Raw genomic sequence first — 22757 nt, forward strand, 5'->3', positions numbered from 1 at the left:
TGTTCTAAAGATAATCAATGATTATTAGATATTGTGTGAATCATTAATGTTTACTGAAAATATGTAAGAATTCTTTCAGAGAATGATTAATAAGAACTCTATTGTTACTTTAAAACTTGATCTCAATGTGTAATGATTATTTTTCTGTATCAATATAACATTGTATTTTGATGATAATGAGTATTTTTTATGTTTATGTTTGTTTAGTGTCATGAGTACATGATGTATGATTGATATTACTGTTTACTGAAATAATGTTTGATGAGATCAATGAATAATCAGCAAGCACTTCACTTTACTATTGGGAATTACAATAAATAAATACATTTAAAAAACAACAACCGGATTACATAATTATGCGAAACAGTGAAATGAAGTAATTAAGTAGTGGTGGGATTATATAAGTTCACTTCTTCCCACTCCTTTTCAATCAATCAATCAAACTCTTTTGACTTTAGTTAATTATCACAAAAAATGAATGAACCAAATGTGACATAAGTGTGTTTTATTTTTGTTTTCTATTTTCTAATCAATGCATTTAATTGTTTCTGTAATGAGATTGAAATAATTGTGTGCTTTGTCCTGTATTTTCAAATCTATGCTTGAAGTAAACCAATCAATCAATCAATCAATCAATCAATCAATCAATCAATCAATCAATACATGTTTGGAAACAAACAACTAAACAAACAAAACACTTCGGTTCCTATTCCAGGCAGACCAGCGAAACCAAATGTAATCGGTTGGTATTTTACTCAGGCAGTGTTTGGGGACCTTCCGGGGTCCACCAAAGCTGATGACGTTTTTCCCGAGACAAAGACATTGCAAGCAAAACTTTTTCGAATATTTGATTTATTTTCTTACTTGTTGAAAACAATTTCAAAAAGTCAAATCAACACCGAAATCCCGAGAGAAGTTTGCTGAGCGCAGAAAGCAATAACAGGTGAGTTTCTGTGACCTTCGTCTCAGCAGCCAGCAAACCGCTACGAACCGTTTGGTTGAAGCGTTCGTCTCTTTCAACTTTACGAGCTGCGCGGTAAACATCGGGTAGCTCCTGTCGGTAGATCACGTGGTGTCGTGCTTTCTTATCGGCTCCTAGATAATCGGGTTACGGTGGGATGATCAGTGTCGTTTTTCCTGTACAATCAAGCGAAGACATTTTCCGGGTAAAGAAGCAGACCGGACCAGACTCCGGTTCCAGATCTGAGGGAGGAGTCAGGATGGAGTCCAGGTCCAGTCAGACGGTCTATGGGTCCAGTCTGAGCTGTCTGCTTCATTTGTAACGCCGGGCTCAGAGTAACGTTAGTGAGCTGCAGTCATCGGGCTGATTTCTAACTCAGGGTTTTGGACTCTAATGTCTCATGAGCAGGTCTTGTTCTCCAGCGTGTTGTGCTTTTAACTCGGCTCCTTGTCTAAAGTGTGGCTGATGAGGAGCAGCTTCTGGACAGCTGGGAGGCCTTTGCAGGAGCAGCCATGCCTCAGAAGAACCCCCAGACTGCCCACTACATCGAGCTAGGAGGTTACCAGTACTGGCCGGTTCTGGTGCCCAGAGGTATCCGCTTGTACACTTACGAGCAGATCCCAGTGTTCCTGCGTGAGAACCCCTACATCACGGACGGATACAGAGCCTACCTGCCCTCCAGACTCTGCATCAAAAGGTGAGGACCCGCCCCCAGCAGCGACTCTGGCTCTCCTCCATTGTGTTGTGTTTCAGAGGGTTGCTTGTGTTTTTGTTGGAAGTGTGCATGTACCAGGGATGTTGTTTTAGTTTCTCTGTTTCAGGTAAAGAATCACAGCCATCTGCTCTGGAAATTCACTGCATGCTCTCCTATTTCTGTACAGTATTTTTATTCTGTCCAATGAGACAGTGAACATCTGGAGCCACCTGCTGGGTTTCCTGCTCTTCTTCTGTCTCGGGGTGTACAACATGGCCTCAGTGCTGCCGGCTGTCGGTGCCTCCAGAGAGGATTACGTCATTTACTCAATTGGACTCTTCTGTTTCCAGGTGTGCTGATGATCTATCTTGTAACTTTGCTTCATTCAGTTTCTAAAGGGGTTAATGTTACATCTGTAGACCATTTGGCTAAAATGATTTCTTCTGTAAGTTGGATGGAGTTGAGTTCAAGCTAATTTTTCCTTTAAAACACAAGAAAACCTCAAGTTGCAGAACATTCATCTTCTTGTCCGCTTTGTCCCTTCCGGGGTGCCGGAGCCTATCCCGACTACTGATGGGCGAAGGCGGGGTTCACCCTGGACAGGTCACCAGTCTGTCACAGGGCCTCAATCACACACACATTCACTCTCACATTCACACCTAGGGACAATTTAGAGTCACCAATTAACCTATGAAGCATGTTTTTGGACGGTGGGAGGAAGCCGGAGTCCCCGGTGAAAACACACACATGCACGGGGAGAACATGCAAACTCCACACAGAAAGGTCCCAGCTGATGTTTTTCAGATCCCCCAGCGGGGATTTGAAGCAGGGCCTTCTTACTGTGAGGCAAGAGCGCTAACCACTGCAACACCGAGCAGCCCGCTAGTTGCAGACCAGATTAATTTTATGATAAACGCATATCAACATCTTCGTATGTTAACCCTCGTCCTCTCTTATGGGGTCCAGATGACCCTACCATTGCATTGATGTGTGATCCCTCCCATTACAGAGGTGGACAGGATTTTATGTTTGCCACGGACACCAGTGGAGATAAAAAAACACTGGGAAAAAAAAGTTCAGTGCGCTGTCTTGTGGGTCCAGATGACCCCACTTTAATGTAAAGATGCCTGTCAGTTATACCATGGTCCGGGTGAATACTCGATTCTGATTGGCTGCTGGGTGTGGATTAAAAAGTGATAAACCACTGTGATAACGCACACCTATAAAGGAAGTTGCGGTCACATAGATCAAACGCTCTGTATCACTGCACAGGCCTCTTTAAAACACACTTTAGCGTCATCTTCTGGACAAAAACAAGTGGTAAGAGGAGAACTTTCTCTGAACTGATGCTTTATTTAACCTATTGTAATGATCAGCATTTATATTGCTTTCATTTTGTAAGGTAAAGGAGTTCATATTGAGAAATTAGTCAACTCCCTGCCTCATAATAGATAGATAGATAGACCTTTATTGTCATTATCACAGGACAATGAAATTGCAGCAACCGTTTCAGTGCAAAGAAATTGGCATAAAAAATACAAGACATAATATAAAATACAATATAACGTAGGGCTGTGGATTATCACTTAGGTGGCGATCCGATTCGATTCACGAATCAAGAGCAACGATTCACGAGTTGAACCACGATTCTTACTTTTTAATATGTTTATTGCCATGTGTATGTCTATTTACTGGATGGATGAAAATTGAAATTATTTGTATTTAATCATCAATTATACCTTTATTTAGAACAGGAGATCAAAATGAACAAAACTGATTAAAAAACACAAAGATTCAGATAAAAAGAATTTTTTTTGTCATTTTAAAGTTTTTTGTTTTTGATTTTTCAATCTTCTGGTTCAGCAGTAAAACAACATAAAAAGGAAAAAAATCACTGCTGTTTTGGATCAACAGAATCTGAAAATGTTCTCCACAGTTTTCTATCCTCAAAGTTCTTCAATATTTTACGTTCTAAACATTACATATTGGTGGAGAGTACATATGAAAAAAGTTTTTTTTTCCGCAGCAGAATCAGCTGATTCACGTTGATTACATCCACCTTTCAGCAGCGCGAGGCTGTTTCTTCAGAATAAGATGGAGTTTCGTTAATTACGTCAAATGTTGAAGAGTTATCATAACCAAAAGAATGTAAGCACTGAAGCTAAAGCTCCGATGTTAAAGCTAATTCATTGTTTCAGAAGTTATGTCTGTGAGCGGAAGTTCAGTCTCAGTCTTTGAACAGAAAAGCTCTCACTAGTTTTACTTTGAAAACCGGAAGCTTCATTGTCACGAAGATGTGTTTACTTCCGGTAGCGGTACCACGCCTCTTTCGGCTTTATTTTAGTTCATAAACTTAAAATAAAAATACATCGTCCCCAGATGATATTATGATCATATTTTAATACAATTTACTACATTTATAAAGATCGCAAATCAGCGATCTTGGACGTCGCGAATATCCGAATATCCGTACTCGAAATTTTGGGAGCAGATCCCGAATACCTGAGCACCCGGATACTCGTTACAGCCTTAATATAACGTATAATATATATGTAAAAAAATATATGCAATGGACTGTGCCATATAAGTGTGTATTGTCCATCATAGTATCCAGACTATGTGCAGATATGTACATTATGGATGTGCAAAAAAAGCGAGCATTTAAATAACCAGATTTACATATGCATATGTACATAATGTCAGATCTGCTCCTGTTATTTGGTTATGGCAGGATCACACATAAAACCAAACCAAGTCAACCATGTGAATCCCAAATCAAACTTTCATACAGAATCAGTAATCGTCTAAGCTAATGACTATTACTGGTGCTGTTGACTGACAGGATGTTAGGGAAAATGTGACTAATGTTGGTGGAAGAAGGAGGGAAGGAAGACTTGTTTGTAGACACAGAGAAAAGGGTAAGACAGGACTGGAGAACTTCAAGTAGAAACTTTAAATGTTGGAACTTTGACAGGAAAACTAGAGAGTTGGTCCACATGATAGAAAGAAGAAAAGTGGATCTGCTGTGTTCAAGAGACCAGATGGAAAGAGAGCAAAGCTTTCGACTGGAATCAGTTTCAAGCTGTTCAGTCATGGTGTGAATAGGAAGAGGAACAGAGAGCTCCTGAAGGAGGAGTTTGATAATACTGTTCTGGAGATGAAGAGAGGATCAGATAAGGTGATGAGTCTGAAGCCAAAGGTGATATGTTAAATGTTGTGTGTAGTTATGACCACTGTGAGCAAGAGAAGGAGAAATTTTGGAGGGAGACAAACGAGGAGACCCCGGGATTCTGTAGTCTAGAAGTACAAGACTGGTGATTGGATCAGACATTATTGGACATGAATGAAGGCAACAGGTGATGAGGAAGTGATGGATACATTTGGTACTCAGGACAGGAAGGGAGACAGACAGATGATGGTGGACTTTGTCAAACAATGGAAATATCAGTGGAGAAGACAGATGAAAGGATTAGATCAGGAACAGAGATGGAGTTGGTGAAGTGTGATGGAAAGAGAACTTTGAAGAGCTGACTAATGATTAAAATGTTAGAAGACAGAGAAGAGGAGGTGGATGTTATGGTTCAGGAAGTAGCGAAGGATGTCAGGGTGAACTGAGGAAGACATTGAAGAGAATAAAAAGTGGAAATGCAGTTGGTTCTGACCACTTACCTGTGGAGGTATGGAAGTGTTTTGGGGAAGAGTTTCTGACAGGACTGATTGAGAGGATTTCCAAAGTCAGAAGTGAACAGTTGTGAGCGACAATATGGTTTCACAAAGATAAAAAAATCAGCTGAGAAATGTGCTGAATGTGTGACAGAGTTGAAGCTGGAGGTGGGACTCCACCTGGGATCAGGTTTACCTTTTGCCCCCAAAAGGTAAAAAGAAGATAGATGATCACAATAGACTTTATTGTGGGGCTTTTGGGAGTTTATTATAATTTTTGCATTTTTCCCTATGTATTTTATGTAAAACAACAACAGTTTTATGTGTTAAAAAAGAAAAAAATGACCTTTGTTTGATTAATTTAGGATTGGGGCTGCCACAAATGATTATTTTAATAGTCGACTAATCATTGATTATTTTGTTCGATTTGTCGACTAATCAGGTCATGAGCAAAGTGGATGTAAAACACACATTTTATCCACCATTAGCTTTAAACTAACTAAAAATAATGACAATTAAGATGATAGTTTATTACATTTTGAATGAATCCTGCAGCCTTTGTCCTTCGTTAGTTTCTGGTATTAAAATAAGATGAAATCAAATGAGGTCGGCATCTGATAAAAAAATAACAATTTTTCACAAAAGATAAAGTTTTGATCTCACTGTTTGTAATATAACTAGAAAAGTTGCATTCCCTGCAATAAAACTCGTGAATTATTTTTATTGAAAGCATTAATTGCTGAAGGGATTTGCTGAAAATGCAAAATCTATTTGCAAAATGTTAAATTTGCAACAAAAAAATTGAAATTTTGTTAAAGAACTATAAAAAAAGGACTAAAGTTGACCTAAATATCAGGAAAATGTCATAAAATTGGTTAAAAATCCCCAATACAAGCAAAAATGCAAAAATATTTAGTGTGTTGCTTAAATACTAGCTAAACTCCAAAATACCCTAAATTTCTTCAGTAAACTACACCAGGCAAAAACGTTAGCCTGCTGCTACAATATTAGGTCAACTCTAAATTAGCCTAAAAAAAACCCCAGTAGATAACAAATTTGCTTACTAAGCATTCATACACAAAAGTGTATTTTTTGGTGCTAAACGCTCACAACCTTGTTCAACTTTACTACACTCTGACTTTATGTAATATAAAGTAACGACTAATCGACTACTAAATCAGTCGTTGACTATTTAGAAAGTTGATTAGTTGTCTAATCGTGGCATCCCTAGTTTAGATAAAAATGTGATTTATGAAAATGATTTAATTATGGAAGCATTTAACAACGAACAATTATTAAATATTGTCTCTTTCAACTGAAAATGATTAGGAGGCATAGATTCAGCAGCAGTCTGACAGACTCGGTTTCGCCTCTCGTTTTACATGCAATGTGTGGTTAAAAAATCAAACATGACAGAAACTCACAAAAGCCCAAGAATAAAGTCTGTCCACCTTCTTTTTATGCTTTTTTGGTCAAAATATGAGTGTTATGATATCGCATGGTACCCGGGTTGATAGTGGTGCCAATCACAAACAGCTTATAAAACCTAAAACCTCAACACACATTGAATAGATCAAAATGCTGCTTTTTCTAAATGTATTTCATTTTTAAAAAAACAGGTGATGAAATCAGCAGCAGTGGGTAGACAGATGATTGCAGCAGATGAAGACTGATGAGAAACACCAACCTGCTGGTGCTGAAGCTGCAGGATGGAAACCAGCAGAACAAAACTGTTGAGGTCCAGACAAAATTATTCCTGCGCAGGAAATCCACACAGATGCTGAAACTCTGACCAGAGGTGATAAATGAGCATCAACGCTGAAGATTTTCACAATAAAAGAGCCAGACTCAAATGTGGAGAATGCAGCATTCCTTTGTGCTCACACAAAAACAACAACTGCTTTACTAAAACAATGCACACTGTCTGCATCGAAAAGACAATTACACAGAGTTTTATGTTTGTGTCTTTTCTAGTTCATGGTAGTGGTTTATTGGTTCTGTCAGTCATCAGAGTGAATATACTGGATACATAAAAATATATTCACACTGCAGATGAGAACAGGTGTTTTCTTTTGTTGGTACTGTAGAAGCTGCTTGTTTGCTGATTAGCAACAAACCTAAAATTAGATTTTTACTATCTAAACATTATTGAATACACAAACATTTTTTTAATAATTGGAAATTAATTCAGGTTTAAGAAATCATCAACAGAAGTTTCTTTAAGCTTTAGGAATAGCAGCTCAGCTAAAAGAGCTGCTGTTGTCTTATTAATAATGATAACACTATATACAATACATGATTTTGAACCTCTCATTTGTAATGGCCTTCCAATCTGCTGTTCACATTTGCCACCCCATGGAAAACGTTCTCGCTCCGCCTCTGCTTTTAGGGCTTTAATTCAACAGTCCAAAACAACAGAGACTGCAGTAAAGAGGTGAAGACACATCCGCACTTAGGTTAGAATGTGTGGAGGAAGGTTTCACGCATAATGTATGACTGAAGACAGTCATCAAGCTGTAGAAGACTGTGGAGAGCAGCATGTTGTTCTCAGGCTCTGATGCAGAGACAGGAAGCAGAGATGAAGATGCTGAGGTTCTCTTTGGGAGAGATCAGGATGGATCAGGAATGAATCCATCAGAGGATCAAATCATGGTAGATGTTCTGGAGATCAATGCAGGGAAGCAGATGGAGATAATTTGGATATGTTGGTAAAAAGATGCTGAGGTTGGAGAAACCAGGAAAGAGGTCTAGAGGAAGACCGAAGAGGAGTATCATGGATGGAGAGAAGTGAAAGAGAACATGGGGGTGGTTGGTGTGATTGAGGAAAATGCAGAGGAGAAGATCAGATAGAGGCCATGACTTTCTGTGAAACATCAGGAGCCTGAAGGCACAGAAGAAGAGGATTCTTCTGTGAGAAGCATCAAACTGCTTTACTCTGTCAAACTGGTGGAAAAAAAAATTCTGAAGGCTAAGACGTCCTTTTACAGTGCCTGAGAGCTTCCAGTCATTACATCTGCAGCAGAGTGGCTGCAATGATTCACTGTGTCCATGGTGAAGTCAGGACCTGCAGTTATCAAGTGGGACCAAAGTCTGTGGCGTTTGCAATCACACCTCAGCTTTCTGGTGCTGCTTGTCTTCTCAGGTGTGCATGCTGTGCTCTGTGGGGTACCACATGTTCTGCTGCCATCGCTCGGAGAAGACCAGCCGCCGCTGGATGGCGCTTGATTATGCTGGAGTCTCCATTGGGATCCTGGGCTGCTACGTCCCCGGTGTCTTCTACACCTTTTACTGCAACAATGTGAGTCCATGTGCTGCCAAGCATCCAGCTCCATCCCTGCTATGTTCCTCCATGAGGTAGGGATCACTAACCACAGTGAGGCACACACAGGTAACACAGATAGCCCCTTGTGCACCCGTCGCACACACATCATTTAAATCAATTGCCCGTTCACACAGAACGCAATTTGGGCGTTAAAAAAGTATGCAATTAAACCTTTCTTCCTCATACATAACTTTGAAAAAGGAGCAGCTGCTTGGGACAGGTGGAGCCAGTGATTCTCTGACCTCTACTCCATCCCTGGTGCCGGTGGCCGTGTCTCTTGGGTTCTGGCTTCCTCGGCCTTGAAGTCCTCTCTTCACACACGGAGAAGGATCCCTGAGTTGTCTGGCTAAACCATGAGCCGAGGATCATACCACATATAGGGGTGTCCGTGTCCCTGTGGTTGGTTCTGGTCCCTGCCTCTGAGTGCTGAGCCTCTTCAAAATTCCCATCAGTGGCAGAGCCTGGTTGGCCGTGTTTACCACGTCCTCCTCTATAGAGTACGGGTGGATGGAGGGGAAAGGCCACTGCCTTGCTCTCTACTGGACTCCACACGTTGGGTGGCTGGATGCCTGGAACGGATCTCCCTTTGGGGTCCCTGGTTTGTGCCTGGGGTTGGGACTCTGTACTCAGTCCCCTGGCGTGGTAGGACTCTGGGCTTTGTAATTTTAGCCTAAATTGCAAAATACAAAAATACACCTTGTGTGGCTTTTGTATATTTGGTATTGTAAACGATTAAAGTCCATCCTGATGGGCAGAGATGATTTCTGCCTCCTGAGCTGAAGCTGGAGTTTGTTCATCTGAAGCAAATAGTGTAACTGCAGGGCGAGAGAGGAGCTGTGAGGCATGATGGGAGCTTTCCCAGACAAGAGATCAAACAGGACGAGTGACGGCGTCGCTCTGACACTCCTGTGGATGACTCTGCAGGAAGTTCACTCCCAGCATTTCTAGCCTCCGCTAAAATGATCGGATGTTCGGTTCAGCATCAGTGGAGGGGGGTGGTGGTGGTAATAATTGAATACAGAGTCTGTTCCTGATCAACAAGCAGCACGACACCTCTACTGCTCACACCGCTTGGAAAGCAGCCTCTCCTGACTGGCCAGCGTCTTCTCGGCGTCCAGCCGCCCACCACCATGTTGTTGTTTTTTGATACTCCTGAAGTGCCTGGCTGGGCGCCGTCCTCCCCCACATATTGGAAGCGCTGGGTTATTTTGCCCCCAGAAAGAAGCTGAAATCTGCTGCAGCCCAAACCAGATGGCTGCTTTCACAGAGCGCCCGCCTCCCCTGTTCCCCGCCATATGACGCTCACAAGTCCAGGAGCAGTCTCAGCGAAGGGAGCCCCCCTCTTCCATGTCCATGCCAAGACCAGGACTCTGCTTCAAGGTGGCTCCATTCCAGAGGCGAGCCAAGTCCCCGAAGAGGAACGCAGTTTAAATTTAGCCTGAAAAAGTCTGAACTCATCAGGGACGGAGAAGACAGAGTCTGTGAGGAGGAAAGCTTCAAAAATTTGGCTGAAACCAAGCGGGGCCCGGTTCTGAGTGCAAATTTATTCACTGTGAAATTCATCAGAATTCGTCACACGAGGACGTGTGACTGGACGAAGGCCTGCATCCTTACAAATGGACAGAAGGCGGCGAGATGAGCCTGTCCAGACTTTGAACAGCTACTTATAGAAGTTTAAATATCAAGTACAGAGTGGCTGTATCCATCCCATGAACAGTGGAACAGGAGATTTCTCTGACCAAAGGACAGCAGCCAGGCAGGTCATTTCTATTGTCTTCATGATCTGAGCCAGGACTCTGAAGAACTTCCTGTCTGAATCCAGCCTGTTCTCCTCAGTCACATCTGTTTTGAGAGCATCTGATGTGGCGGTTGGCTCCGCCTTCGTCTGGACGTGCTCGTGGTCAGGACCTTTTCAGCAGTCCTGAGCAGAAGGTGCATGACTGTGTAACTACTGATGCCAGGACACCTCCTTTTTCTAAGACTGTAGCCTTTCTCGGGTGGTGTGCTTTATTCAAACAGGTTTTAGAGCAGGGAGGAAGTCCAGCAGTTCCACTCTGACCTCGGCCCCTCCTCTCACTGCAGTACTGGCGGCAGGTGTACTTGGTGATGGTTCTGGCAATGATCCTGGCTGTGTTCTTCGCCCAAATCCATCCTCAGTACCTGAGCAAGCCGTGGAAGCAGCTGCGCTCGCTCATCTTCTGCTTGGTGGCGGGGTACGGCCTCATCCCCACCGTCCACTGGATCTGCATCATGGGGGGGTTCTCCTCGGAGCTGGTCCAGGTCAGCAGCCCTGCTTTAGTCAGGAATGAGTCATGTCACTCTGAGCCGCAAATGAACGTTTTTTTCTTTCCAGGCTTTTGTCCTGCGAGTCCTTGGGATGTACTTGATCGCAGCTTTAGCTCTAATTTTCTATGTTTCCAAGGTTCCTGAGCGCTACTTCCCAGGTGAGTCTGCTTCTTCTGTGGAGTCTCAGGACATCCTGATATAAACCTGCAGCTTTGTAGTGGGCTCTGCTTAAAAAAATCCCCATGTCATTAAACTTTTCTTGTTTTGGAATCTGAATTCAGCTGATTTGTAGCAGAAACTTAGATAAAAACAAAGGCTTTCTGCTTTAAACTCCATAAGTAAACTTGTTGGCAATATTTGATGCCCCCAGCCTGTTCTTTTGAAAGAAAATCTAATTAATTACTGAAAAACTATGGCATTTTTAAAATTTGTATTAATCTATTTTTGTATCTAAAACTATAATGTATTATGTAAGGGATCACTCCCGATGAGGCTTCAATTCAGAAACTTCGGAATAAGTAACATCCCAGCATAATGTGTATTATGGTATTGATATGAAGTCCGTGGTCAATATTTTTTGAATAACTCAGAAAAAGGTTCCTGTTTTTGATGTTTTAAATTAGATAGGAACAATCTTAATTGGTTTTCATTGGAAAAAATCCTCCTTGATGGTGTAAAATTAAAGGTTGGGAGTCTGTTTTTATTGATTTATTTTAGATGTTTTGTAAACATTTACTGTATCACAATGTGACACATTTAAATGAAAATACCTCAAAATGAGGCTTTTTACGTCAATTCTTAGGTTAGATTACATAAAGATAATTTATACTTGCTTATGAAATTGCTATCTGTGATGAAACTGCATTAACCAGCACCTTCCTTAATCAGTCATGACCCGTCTACAGCAGGACCTCTCATAGGGAGCCGCTCCTTCACCTCCTCATTCTCTTTGCTTTCAGATTGGAGCTAATAAGACCCACTCCAATGAAAATAGTTTGGTTTTTTGGGTGTTTTTACAATTGATGGATAGATAATTCACTGAAGTCTGGCACACATGAGGGTCACTTTCTGTGGTGAGGATTTACCGTGACAGTGAGCTGCAACAGGACCAGACATGAGCACTGCAGGAACTTTTTCAACTACAATTCAGTTAGGAAAGTAGATTTAGAACCAAAAACTCTATACAATGCATTTAAAGACTCTGTCCAATGAAACATGTTCGTTTTGCCTTTTTCTCATGAAGGACATTTAGAAAGAAAATTAAGGTTAAAATTGCATTCCTAAGTATTTCTTTATTCAAGTTGTGAATCAGGAGCAGATGAAAAATTCTGTCTAAAAGCTTATAGTTATGATGTAGAAGCTACTATGAGCAGCCCTCACTCTCCCTGCTCCGCTCCATTCTGATCATCCACTTACAGACTAATAGATCCATGAATGTCTTTGTTTTCCTGGTCTGAGCTGGAATCTGGATCAGAACTGGACGGCTGGATAGAAATGATGTTGATCACCATTGTTGAGAATTAATGTGATGTTGGGGTTGTGACGGTCTGTAAGCTAGCAGGAAAGGATGTAAACAAAGGGATGATGGGAAATGAGTGCGGGCTTACTCTGGCCAAACTCAGAGGTGAATTTTCTGATGAACTCAGCAGGAACTATATCCTAGAAATTGACACTGGTTTTGATTTTGGCTAAAAAAATTGTATTTAATTTTGAAACAATTTTATAATAGTGCAGTTCGATTCGATTGACGTGCCTCAGACTGATCGATCTGGTTGGATAAATGGATTCGTCAATACATTTTCACATCCCATAACTATAATGAAAAGGCTGCGGGGGACACTTTGAAAATAGATCACAGACTGATTGGAGTGGGACTTGTGTAACCTTTATTTATCCAGGTAGGTCAATTGAAAAAAAACTGTTGTTTTATAGCTTTACTATAGAATCGTTTTGTATTTGATGTTCAGTGTTTGATTTTTCCTGGAAAGAGGCTGTGCTCATTTTGAGGAGTCAGCTGTAGAGCCTCTCCCTGGCGGGATCTCACGCTTGACAGGCTAGTTTCTCATTTGTTTGTTTTTTTTGGGGGGGGGGTTGGTTACATCAGACTGTCACTGCAGAGCTGGAGGTCACATGACCACATGCCCTGTTCAGCTCCTGCCTTTAGTAGACCCCCAAACATTAGACATTTTTGTTACAGAGAAATCATACTGTTCTCTTTATGAGCAACAGTTCAGACCTGGTTCTCTCTTCTCCTTCTTCACCACTAGATGTCACTAAAACCAGTCTGCACTTAAAGCTTGGATGCAGGAGTTCAGCAGGACTTGAAATGTTTGAAGCTTTGCTGTGATTTGGTTCTGAGATAAAGACGGTGGACATGTGACCCTGACAGCGCTGTGGCTAAACTCACTCTGTCTGCTGCTGCAGGTCAGCTCAACTACCTGGGCTCCAGTCACCAGGTGTGGCACATGCTGCTGGTTCTCCTGTTTTACTGGTGGCACCAGTCGTCTGGCTTCATCATGGCGTACAGACACAGCCAGCCGTGCCCCGGCACGCCCCAGCACACCTAGACAGCTGTTGGAAGCTCCAGGTCAGGCTGAGAAGAAACGACTGGTTTTTCTTCCTGTTTTTCTGAGTGGACTGCAGCAGCTGCAGCATCTGCAGGCAGAAGCAATGCTGGAGACTCTCGTCTGGTTCCTGTAGCTTCAGCTTCTCAGAAACGTGGCTGTTACCTCCTCAGCATCAGGAGACCCTGAGGACTGCTCGCCATCTGCTCTGCTGGGAGTGTGGCATGAACACAGAGGCTCTACAGAACATGAGTCATGCAGCAGAACCACCAGCAGACACATTTCTCTGAATTCAAACTTCAGATGCACACATTCACAGCTGAAGAGAGAACGCTTCATTTCAGCACCAAACAAAACTGATGACAAACATGCAAAATCCACGGTTTCTTCCCTGACCTTGTGCGTGTTCGTGATGTAGCAGGGAACACAATCCAGTCCATGGAGGAACTGCTTTTCTTTTCGCTTAAGAATACATGTGGGATGTTTTTTGCAGCCCAAGTGTATTTTACTGCACAAACTCAAAGCTGAGCGATGTTTCCTCTGGATGACAGAAGTAGTCTTTAGGTTCTAGAACTTGTAAAGCTCACCGTAACAGCTGTTTTTTGTTGGTTTAGTCCACATTTTGTCAGTGTAAGGGATGCTTGGAGTTCAGGTTTGTGACATGCAGGCCTGCTCTACAGCTTCTGCAGTCATAGCAGCTGATGCTTCTGCACTCAAACTCAGAGTCGAGGTTTTGATGAAAAACATGATGATGAAAAAGTCCCGGACCACGCCGACAACTGCAGATGTGCTTTCAATGGATACGGCTTCTTGAAAGAGTTTCTTCTATGGTTAGGAAGCTAGAGGAAACACCTGATGGTTCAAACTTCACTCTTACTGGTTGTTATGTGAGAAAAGTGTTTATCGGAGGCTTTTTACTTTGATCCCAACTCTGTAAAATAAAGCAGGCTCTAAAATTTTCTTCATAAGGTTTTTCTGATTTTGTACCCGAGATTCAACTTGTAATGAAATAAAAACTCTTGTCCTGAACTCAAACAGCAGCATGGTTTGCAGATTGACTTTTATGTACAGATGAGCAAATCTACACTGCTTATAACTTTCATACAGCACTGTGCTTAGAAACTCTCCAAATTAACGGTCATAACCGCTCACACAGCTACAGTACAAAAATATCCTTAATAATTTCAGATTTTTGATTTTTGTAACCGAAAGTGTTAAGTTTCTTTTCCAGTTCGTGCAAAATCCAAGCCCAAATCTAAGTGTATTTTTATTCATTTATTCTGAAAGACAGGATTTGACCTCATAAAAAGACTTAGGTTTACAGTCAGAAAAACTTTGGAGGCTAGAATGAACTCTAAATACCAGCTGAGATGGCTTAAAAAAGCAGGATAAAAACCAAGAATCGCAGCGCTGTCACATCCTCTTCCACTGAATGAAGACTACAGGATCTTTATGCATAGACAGGCTAAACAATTCTGCTGCTGAGGTGCTGTGCAGCAAGGCATTGCTGTTCAGCTAAGGCTTTGTGGTGCTTAAACTTGTGAGAAGGCAGGTGAAAAAGAGCCAGCAGTCAGAATATTTAAAGCTGAATCAAAGAGGGGGTCAGTGTTTTGAAGGAAAGGGAGCAGCTCCGAACGGGTCCAGGTCCAGCGGCTGGGGGGGGGCCTGCTGCGGTCCCCCGATGACAATTTCCGTGAAGGGCACTGCTCCAAAATCATCCATACTCCTGCTGTCCCAGGACTTACCGTTGGCTGTAGCTACGTCACTCTGACCCTCACTGAGACACGGGTATTGGACGTGGCGCCCCCCATCCTGAGGGTGGAAAGGTCGCGCCCCGAAGGGGTCTAAAGGGACGTCCTCCCCCGGCAGAGAGTCCTTGTCCCTCCCATCAGTCATGGTGAAGTCCACGCTGATGTTCTCCTTGGAGTCGGAGGCGCTCAGGAACTCGTTGCTGCTCTGCGAGTCTCTGCGGCCCACTTTCTTGTGTCTGCGGACTTTCTCAGGCGTGCGGTAGATGGGCTTGTTGTTCTTGCGGCCCCCGGTTGGGGTGCTGTGGTGGCGCTTGCCGTTGCCGCCTACCCCGGCTGCCTCCTGCTTGGTCTTCCTCTGGCGCAAGGACAGCTTCTGCAGGCTGCGCTGCTTCAGCCTCTGCTGCCGGGGACTGGCAGGCTCCTGGAGGTGGAAGATGTTTTCGGCGCTCCTGGAAGTGCTTGGAGGTGGTCCAACAGGGCCCGGCTGGAAAGGAGAGAATCCAAACACGTCAATGGAATCGGGGGACAGGGGGGCTTCATTGCTGCTTCTTCCCGTCTTTGAGGGGTTCCTGCTGAAGGGAGCTTTGATGAAAACATCAAACTCCTCTGCAGCCAGCTCCTCATCCTGCCCGAAAGGTGCAAACACAGCAGAACTCTGTGAGGCCCCCACAGGGGAGGTGCCCCCCACAAAGGGCAAGGCGCCAAACATATCTACAGCCTCTGAGGCTCTGGTTCCTCTGAGCAACGCAGGATGGGGGGTGACAGGAGCAGCCACAGAGGCTTCTGGAGTGCTCCTGCCGGCAGCAGCTGCTCCTCCTCCTTTGCTCCCTGCAGGCTTCCTGGATCGGTTCTTTGTCCTGGGAGGCTCAGACTCTGAATCAGAGCTGCGCTTGTCCCCCTCCTCCTCAGAGTCCATCAGCAAAGGTCTCTGTCCCAAGTTCTCTGGCTCAGTGTCTTGGCTGTGCTCACTGTTCAGGGCCTCCTCTTCCTCCTGCTCCTCATCCTCACTGCTCTTTGGAGAAGGAGGATCCGACTCAAAGTCGCTGTCTGAGTCTTCTCCAGGTCTGCAGCCGCTCTTTTTGCCCAGTTTGGGCCCCTTAGCTAGGGCTGTGGAGGTGGGGGGGCAGACGCCAGCCTCCACAGCAGGTGCCTCACCTTTCATCACAGCAGCACCTGCAGGGAGGAGACACAAAAGGAGATGCTGAAGCTTTCTTAGCTCCAACCCTTCAAGTGCTTCAGAAATGTCTGCCAGCCCAGCAGGAACCTGGTCTGCACAGCACCAGGGTTCAAACACAGACGAGGTAAAGATCTGATCGTCTGGAAGGAATCCAGGAGTTTGAGGTTTTTACCTTTTCGCTGCTTTGAGGCGAGTTTGTCTGGGAATCAGTGCTTTACAAATGTGTTAGACCCCACCCACAAGTTTAAATGGCTGAAGTATCACCCAAACCTCTGGAAACTCTGCATGTTCTGCTCTAAAGAGAAGAAAAGCAGCTCAGAGGTTAGAAGTCCAGCTCTGTCTGTCTGACGGCTCTGCTCCTTTCACACTTCTAGGTCAGCATTGAAAGGAAAACCGGTTTCTGTCTGCTCCTCTCCCTGACAGAACGCCTTCTTTCCTGCTCATCCTCTGAGCAGATGGTTTTAATGACAGAAGAGTCTCATCTTTCTGTCACAGAGTGCTCAAACTGCCCCTCCAGTGTTCTGGACCCAAGCTGTTGAGACAGCATTCTGGCAGGATTTAAGCTGCAGAACTTCTTCCAACAACACTATTTCATCCCAAATCTACTTCATATCAGGACGGAGGAAAACCTCTAAACTGAATCACTCAGATCAACTCTAAGCTACAGAAAGCTCAGACCTTTGCAGGAAATGAGTCAGGAGAGAATGTCTGCTCCACTCTCACAGAGGCAGCCATCTGGATGTTTGTTCAGTCATCAAAATCGTCATTTCTTCAGATCAAAGCCAAATAGGATTTTTTTTTCACAATCTAGAAGTGTCAGAGCATTAGAAGACCCAGAGGAACTGCATCCAGCCTCAGAGACGGCTGCATGCTTCCAGCTCCTGCTGCCCTTTACTGTTGGTCACATGACTAATCATGAGATCCAATGATCAGAGGATCCACTTTGGGCTGCTTTAAACTTGAACGTTGTTCTGACCGGATTGGAATGGGTCTGTGTGTGGTGTCCTGCAGGTTCTTCTCACATCCCTTCCTACCTTCAGAGACTCTGCTCGTTCATTTACAGCTGAACCATGTCAGAGCTACTATCTGGAACAAACCAACAGAAAAAATGAATCCTCAGGAAAAAATGTCGGTGCAGAGACGGAAAAGAAAACTGAAACAATTGATGGGAAAAAACAAACCATGAAGCTGGAGGGTTCAAGAGAACTTCAACGATTGTAGGAAAGCTTTGATACACAGAACCCCAAAATCATCGAGCAGGGCTCAAACTTCTGCACAGACATGTGCTCTCCTCTTTCTCCTCACACACTCATAAGAGGCGTGGCTCTGCCCGGAGCGGAGCGCGTGCTGAGACAGCCATGTTTGTGTCAGGAACATCTTGCTCGCTGCGCGCTGATGGAGAGCCTTTAAAGAACGAACCAAAGTGAGCCTTGATTTTTCACAAGTTTTATTTATCAGCAACATTCTGTAAAGAGGTACATTCACACTCACAGTATGATACAGAGCGGTACACCATCTGCTGCTGCAAAGATATGTCAAACAGATGCTCATTTCAAGTAAAAAGACATTTTGGCCTCATGAAAATAAAAATAAAGTCTGATTCTTGTGAGTTGAGGCTTGTAATGTTTCTGGAAGATTAAAAAAAAGTTTTGCAAAAAGAAAAGAAAAGCACAGAAAGGTTCAAATGGTAAACATGTAAAGACAAATTTATTGTGTGTTGGGCTCAGTCTGAACAGATGGATCCAGCAACACACATGAACAAGATGTTTCTGAGCATGGCTGTCTCACTCCATGACGAACGACAAGAGCAAAAACCACCAGGGATGATGCCTTCTCCACAGCAGAAGCAGGCGGTGACTGAACTGAACATGAACTGAAGATTAGCCAAAACTTACCTGCAGCTAACAACGGCTCCAGCAGGAGAACAGGTGAACATGCAGCCCTTCAGGTTAATGCTTCACACACAAACATCAAGTTGTGTGTCATTATGATGATGGTCAACATCTCCACCTCAGACTCAACACAGCTTTCTCCACCACTGAATCACTGACACCTCAAGGTTCACTCGAAGCATCGAGTGTTTCTACGCAACGTGAATCAGTTCTTTAAGCTAAAGCAAAGGTGCACCCTCCAGTAAAACCTTCCCAAAAGCTTCTGTACCTTCTTGACCTCCCGTTCAGGAAATGTGTTAAAATGAGGTATAAAAACTAAGACAATTTAAAAAGATCCTCGCCGGGAGACAACGCTCCCAGACTGACGCTGGGTTCGCTTCACATCTGATGGAGGTGTTGACCTGGTGGAGGCACAAGCACACTAAAGCAAACGAATGAGCTGACGGACTGATGGCACAAACAGAGGCTGATGAGAATCTGCTGCACAGGACTTTCATGGCAGAAACAGGAATCATGTCCCCCTGTTTCGTTTGGTTTCTACTTTTGTTTTTTCTCTGGTCCAAAAGTATCAAATGAAAAAAACATTCAAGTGCTTACAGGCTTATATTGCATTATTTTCCAACTTTCTTCTGATCTGCCTGCTGCTGAAAACAGCCCGTGAGCCTTTATTACATGTCATTCCTCCCAGCAGCTGACTCTGCAGCCAGGCGAGTGCTGAGGCAAAGAAGCTTATTGCTGCTGTTGGAGAAACAAGCCATGAACTGTCCTGTTCACGCTTTGTTTTTGGACAAACTGTGGTGAGGCAAGCTGGGGGACTGTTTCCAGTTACCAGTGTCTGAACTGGTCACACCGATGAAGACCCTAACCCTCTGAGGAGGAGGTCGCAGACAGAGGCTGACAGTAAAGTTTAAGCTGCTCACAGGATGGAATCGGAGGAAGAGCTGAGCTCATCACTTTATTCAAAAGACGCATCTGATGCTGTGAAAACTCTGAATCTCAACAAGTAAAATCATCTGATGATTACAAAATGAACTTGATAGAAGAAATGACTCATCAGAAAACAAAAGGACTGTTTTGAGAAAAGACATCTTAAGGCTAATCTACTTCTTTAAGATTTTCTACAATCCTTCAGTTCCAGCCAAATATTTCCTGTTCAGTCATCGCCTCCTATTGTTTGGGTTTTAATGGCTTCAAGTGAGGACAGTACTTAGTGAGAGTGAGAGTTTTCCTGGTGTTGATGAAAGTCTGCAGGGAAACGCGTTTTGGAAGGTTTAGAGCTGATCCGGAGATGACTGACAGCGATGCGGTTGCTCCATAGTGTCAGAGTTTAGCTGCCAGCTGTGCTGTTTCTGCTCTGAAACTCAAACTCTGAGCTGCTCCTCGTATGACTGCCATGCAGACATCTTACCTGTGAACCTGAGCTGACCTCTGCTGTAAAAAACTGACCATGAGCAGGTCAGCGGGCCTCATTACTTGAGGCAGACTGTTCTTTCCTTTCAGCAATCTTCACCTTTGAACGGAGGGCCAACAGTGATCTGCAGTCATAAGGAAACATCATGTAGCCCTTTACTGATCAGGCAAAGCTTCTCTATGCCAAATGCTTGCCGTGTGGGACTGATGCAGCTAAGTGGAGGCTGCTGGGGGGTCAGCTCAGCAGCTTTTCCATACATTAGTACCAGGGAGGTGTGGGCGCAGGAAGATTTCTGGAGGAGGAAATGTTTCCCTTGCCCAGGTGAAAAGAAGGAGCTCGACTCTGTACTGACAGGCTTGTAAGCATCACTCCTGCAGCAGCTGTCTGCTTCCTGAAACAGGAGGAGCCTAAACTCCTCATCCTTTCAGATCCACTTATCTGGGAAACTTCTGTCTAGAGAAGGTCCGCTGTAGGCCTGTGACTGTGGCTGAGGCGCTCCACAGTGTTGTCCTCATGGCAGACATCCTCTAAGACTTGCCTGTGTTGGCCACAAAAGGGATGGAGCCAAACAGGTCCTCTGATGGGGGGGGCTTGTTGGGAGGTGGCGGTTGGTCAGCGTCCGTGCTGGCTGTCCTCTCTGCCGGCTTTTCTGCACAAGTTACAAAAACAAAGATGAACACATCTCCTGTAGCCTCCAGAACCTTAAAAGAATCCTGAAAATGATGAAAAACAACACTACAAAGCTTTGCGAGCCTTTTCCATGAAAACACATTGATGTCTGTCGTCAGAGTTTGATCCAGAGAGAAGTCAAAGGTAAAAGGTTCACTTGCTTGCTCTGAGCAGGTCAAACTCCCGGTCCAGCAGCTCTTCCTCCGTTAGTTTGGAGAAGTTGTCCTCTCCAAACGGGTTCCAGCTCGACATGTCGGGAGGGTTACTGATGGCGCCGCCGGTCTGAGAAGGAGGGGCGATTCCATCTGAGACCACCAGGGGGTTTCTACTGCTGCTGGAAGACAAGTAAAGCCTGAAAATGGTGGTGACCTGGACAGCTCAGCTCCAGTAAACAGACACCACAAACTTCAGCTCTCTGAACAGTTTAAACGTGATCATCAAATGACCTTTGTCACCATGACAATGGTTTAAAGCTGGCCAGAAGCTGCGTAAACACGATATTTTTAGACCAGAAGAAGCACCTAAAATCTTTACATGTTCAGAGAAATCAACAGTATGTTTCTTGAACGAATTCTGGCTGTGGTTACTGAGATCAAACCCATTCTCTGGACTACACCGTGATCAAAAATCTGTACGAGTATTTTAGTAGACTTTGCTCTGCTTGATGAGTAGTAGTGTTGTGGTGAAAGTATTCACTTGTAATACAAACCTTGACTGAACATAACTGTAAAGTGAGAGTATTCGATGTGCAACTAAAGAATTTGAAGAGTTATTGTAAATAAAGTTGGACTTATTTAAAGTGTTGTTCTCTGATTATTGCACATAAAGGATGCAAAAATGAATCAACAGTTTTATAAAAACTCACCTAAAAAAAATCATATACCTCTTGGTCTCTCTGGGTAGTGTAGTGTAGAGCTACCACATTATCCGACTTTTCTTTTGTGAATGTGCCCATAAATCCTGGACGCCTTAACCAAAAATACGGTAATCTTGACCTATAAGCACCAGTCCAGTCTATAAATACACCTGCTCATTCATAATAAATGGACACACTATTGACCTTTACTGTCATCTGCAGCTCATTCTCTAGAAAACCGTGTGTTAACAGTCCCCAGAAAGGACAGACGGCTGAACTTCAAAGTCCTCTGGATTATTAACAGCTAAGAAAAGGCAGGTCAGAGTCCCTCATCAACACTTGTTTTGAAAGGACAAAAGTATTTCACTGAAAAGTGCAGAAAGCAGACAAGAGCGGTGGCAGGCCCTCACACTGTGGCAGTGTTACCAATTTCTCAAAGTAATTAAGAGTTACTGAGCATCAACTTTAGTCCTGTTTCTGCCGGTGTTCAAACCCTTCTTACCATTACAGTTAAAATCTGGCTATGATAAAAGGAGTGTTCAGACGTTCCTAGTGAGTTCAGCTTCATCTGGGTTTAAAGCTGAGCTCATCAGGAAGCTGTTTCACTACACTTGGCTCTGACCCGAGGTTCTACAGCAGAGCTCAGACCGGCTGAGTTTGATAAGCACAAAGGTTTGACTACTAGTCACAATGAATGATTCAGAACAAGCAGCAGTATTAAAAGGCTGTTTTTATTCATCTAATTGATCTTCAGTGTAAGAACTTATAAGAGTGGTGAGATCAGTTCTCCTGGGTCTGGATCAACCTGTAGCATCAGTTTCCTGGGTGAGCTGCAGCATTTTGTAGACTGTTGCAGTTGTCTAGCTTAATGAAGACATCAACGTGAGACCTTTGAGTCACTGCTGGACTGGGATGCTAAAAGATAAAACTCAGGTCCGAATCCGCTGACATTCAGTGGCTCATGGTGTTCCCAGAGTAACAGAGTTCCTTAAGACTTAGGCCCAGTACAAATTCTTCCCTTCTCACTTCCCCTCCGTTTGAAAGGGCACTTTTAGTGCAAGTCTGTCCGGAAACATTATTTTTTAAATCAGACCCTCTGACCAGAGAGATATAAAATCCTCCCCAGGAGGGTAAATCGTGCTGAGAATCTCTTTTCTTCACATGGGTGCGCTCTGAACCACAGATGTTTACATTTAAATGGAAGTAATGACTTCTTGTTGTAGCACGACCTTTTTAAAGTTATAAAACCGTTGTTGTAAATTCAAGCGCTGGAAGCTCCGCGCTAAAGCTAGCAGACTGGCAATTATTGCATCATCGACAAAAGTGACGTCCGAAATACGAGACACTATTTTTTCATAACTCTCCATTTGGAGGAATAAATGAAAGGGAGGGAGAAGGGAACAATTCAGATTGAGCCTTGGAGAGAGCGATGTGAAGAGATTTTTACTCTCCTCGGTATGAGCTGAAGATACAGCAGTAACTCTGCCCCTCCCACAGGCAGCTGAATAGAA

The 22757-nt window shown here is 43.6% G+C and overlaps 2 protein-coding genes across 4 annotated transcripts in view; one reads left to right on the forward strand and one right to left on the reverse strand.

Annotated features, from left to right (window-relative positions):
* Nucleotides 1-723: 723 nt before the first annotated feature.
* On the forward strand, nucleotides 724-14458 carry paqr3a (progestin and adipoQ receptor family member IIIa). Of its 2 annotated transcripts, none has more exons than XM_024260280.2 (7): nucleotides 724-943; nucleotides 1100-1658; nucleotides 1843-2005; nucleotides 8461-8616; nucleotides 10723-10920; nucleotides 10994-11084; nucleotides 13351-14458. In XM_024260280.2, the coding sequence occupies exons 2-7, from the start codon at nucleotides 1474-1476 to the stop codon at nucleotides 13491-13493; spliced, it is 936 nt and encodes a 311-aa protein (XP_024116048.1). In that variant the 5' UTR covers nucleotides 724-943; nucleotides 1100-1473; the 3' UTR covers nucleotides 13494-14458. The 2 variants fall into 2 exon arrangements, with proteins under 2 accessions (XP_024116048.1, XP_024116047.1); XM_024260279.2 differs by having other exon boundaries at nucleotides 725-943; nucleotides 1419-1658.
* Nucleotides 14459-14533: 75 nt separating this feature from the next.
* bmp2k (BMP2 inducible kinase) overlaps nucleotides 14534-22757 on the reverse strand; it is a 68991-nt gene continuing 60767 nt past the window's right edge. The window contains exons 14-16 of one of the 2 annotated variants that reach the window (XM_024260278.2): nucleotides 20552-20721; nucleotides 20260-20370; nucleotides 14534-16414 (exon numbers count right to left, since the gene is read on the reverse strand). In XM_024260278.2, the coding sequence (XP_024116046.1) occupies nucleotides 15093-16414; nucleotides 20260-20370; nucleotides 20552-20721 (1603 nt within the window). In that variant the 3' untranslated portion in view covers nucleotides 14534-15092. Of the gene's footprint in view, nucleotides 16415-20259; nucleotides 20371-20551; nucleotides 20725-22757 lie in introns of both variants that reach the window. The other variant, XM_024260277.2, reaches the window with a different exon arrangement.

The sequence above is a fragment of the Oryzias melastigma genome, linkage group LG16, assembly GCF_002922805.2.
Source record: "Oryzias melastigma strain HK-1 linkage group LG16, ASM292280v2, whole genome shotgun sequence".
Classification (NCBI taxonomy): domain Eukaryota; kingdom Metazoa; phylum Chordata; class Actinopteri; order Beloniformes; family Adrianichthyidae; genus Oryzias; species Oryzias melastigma.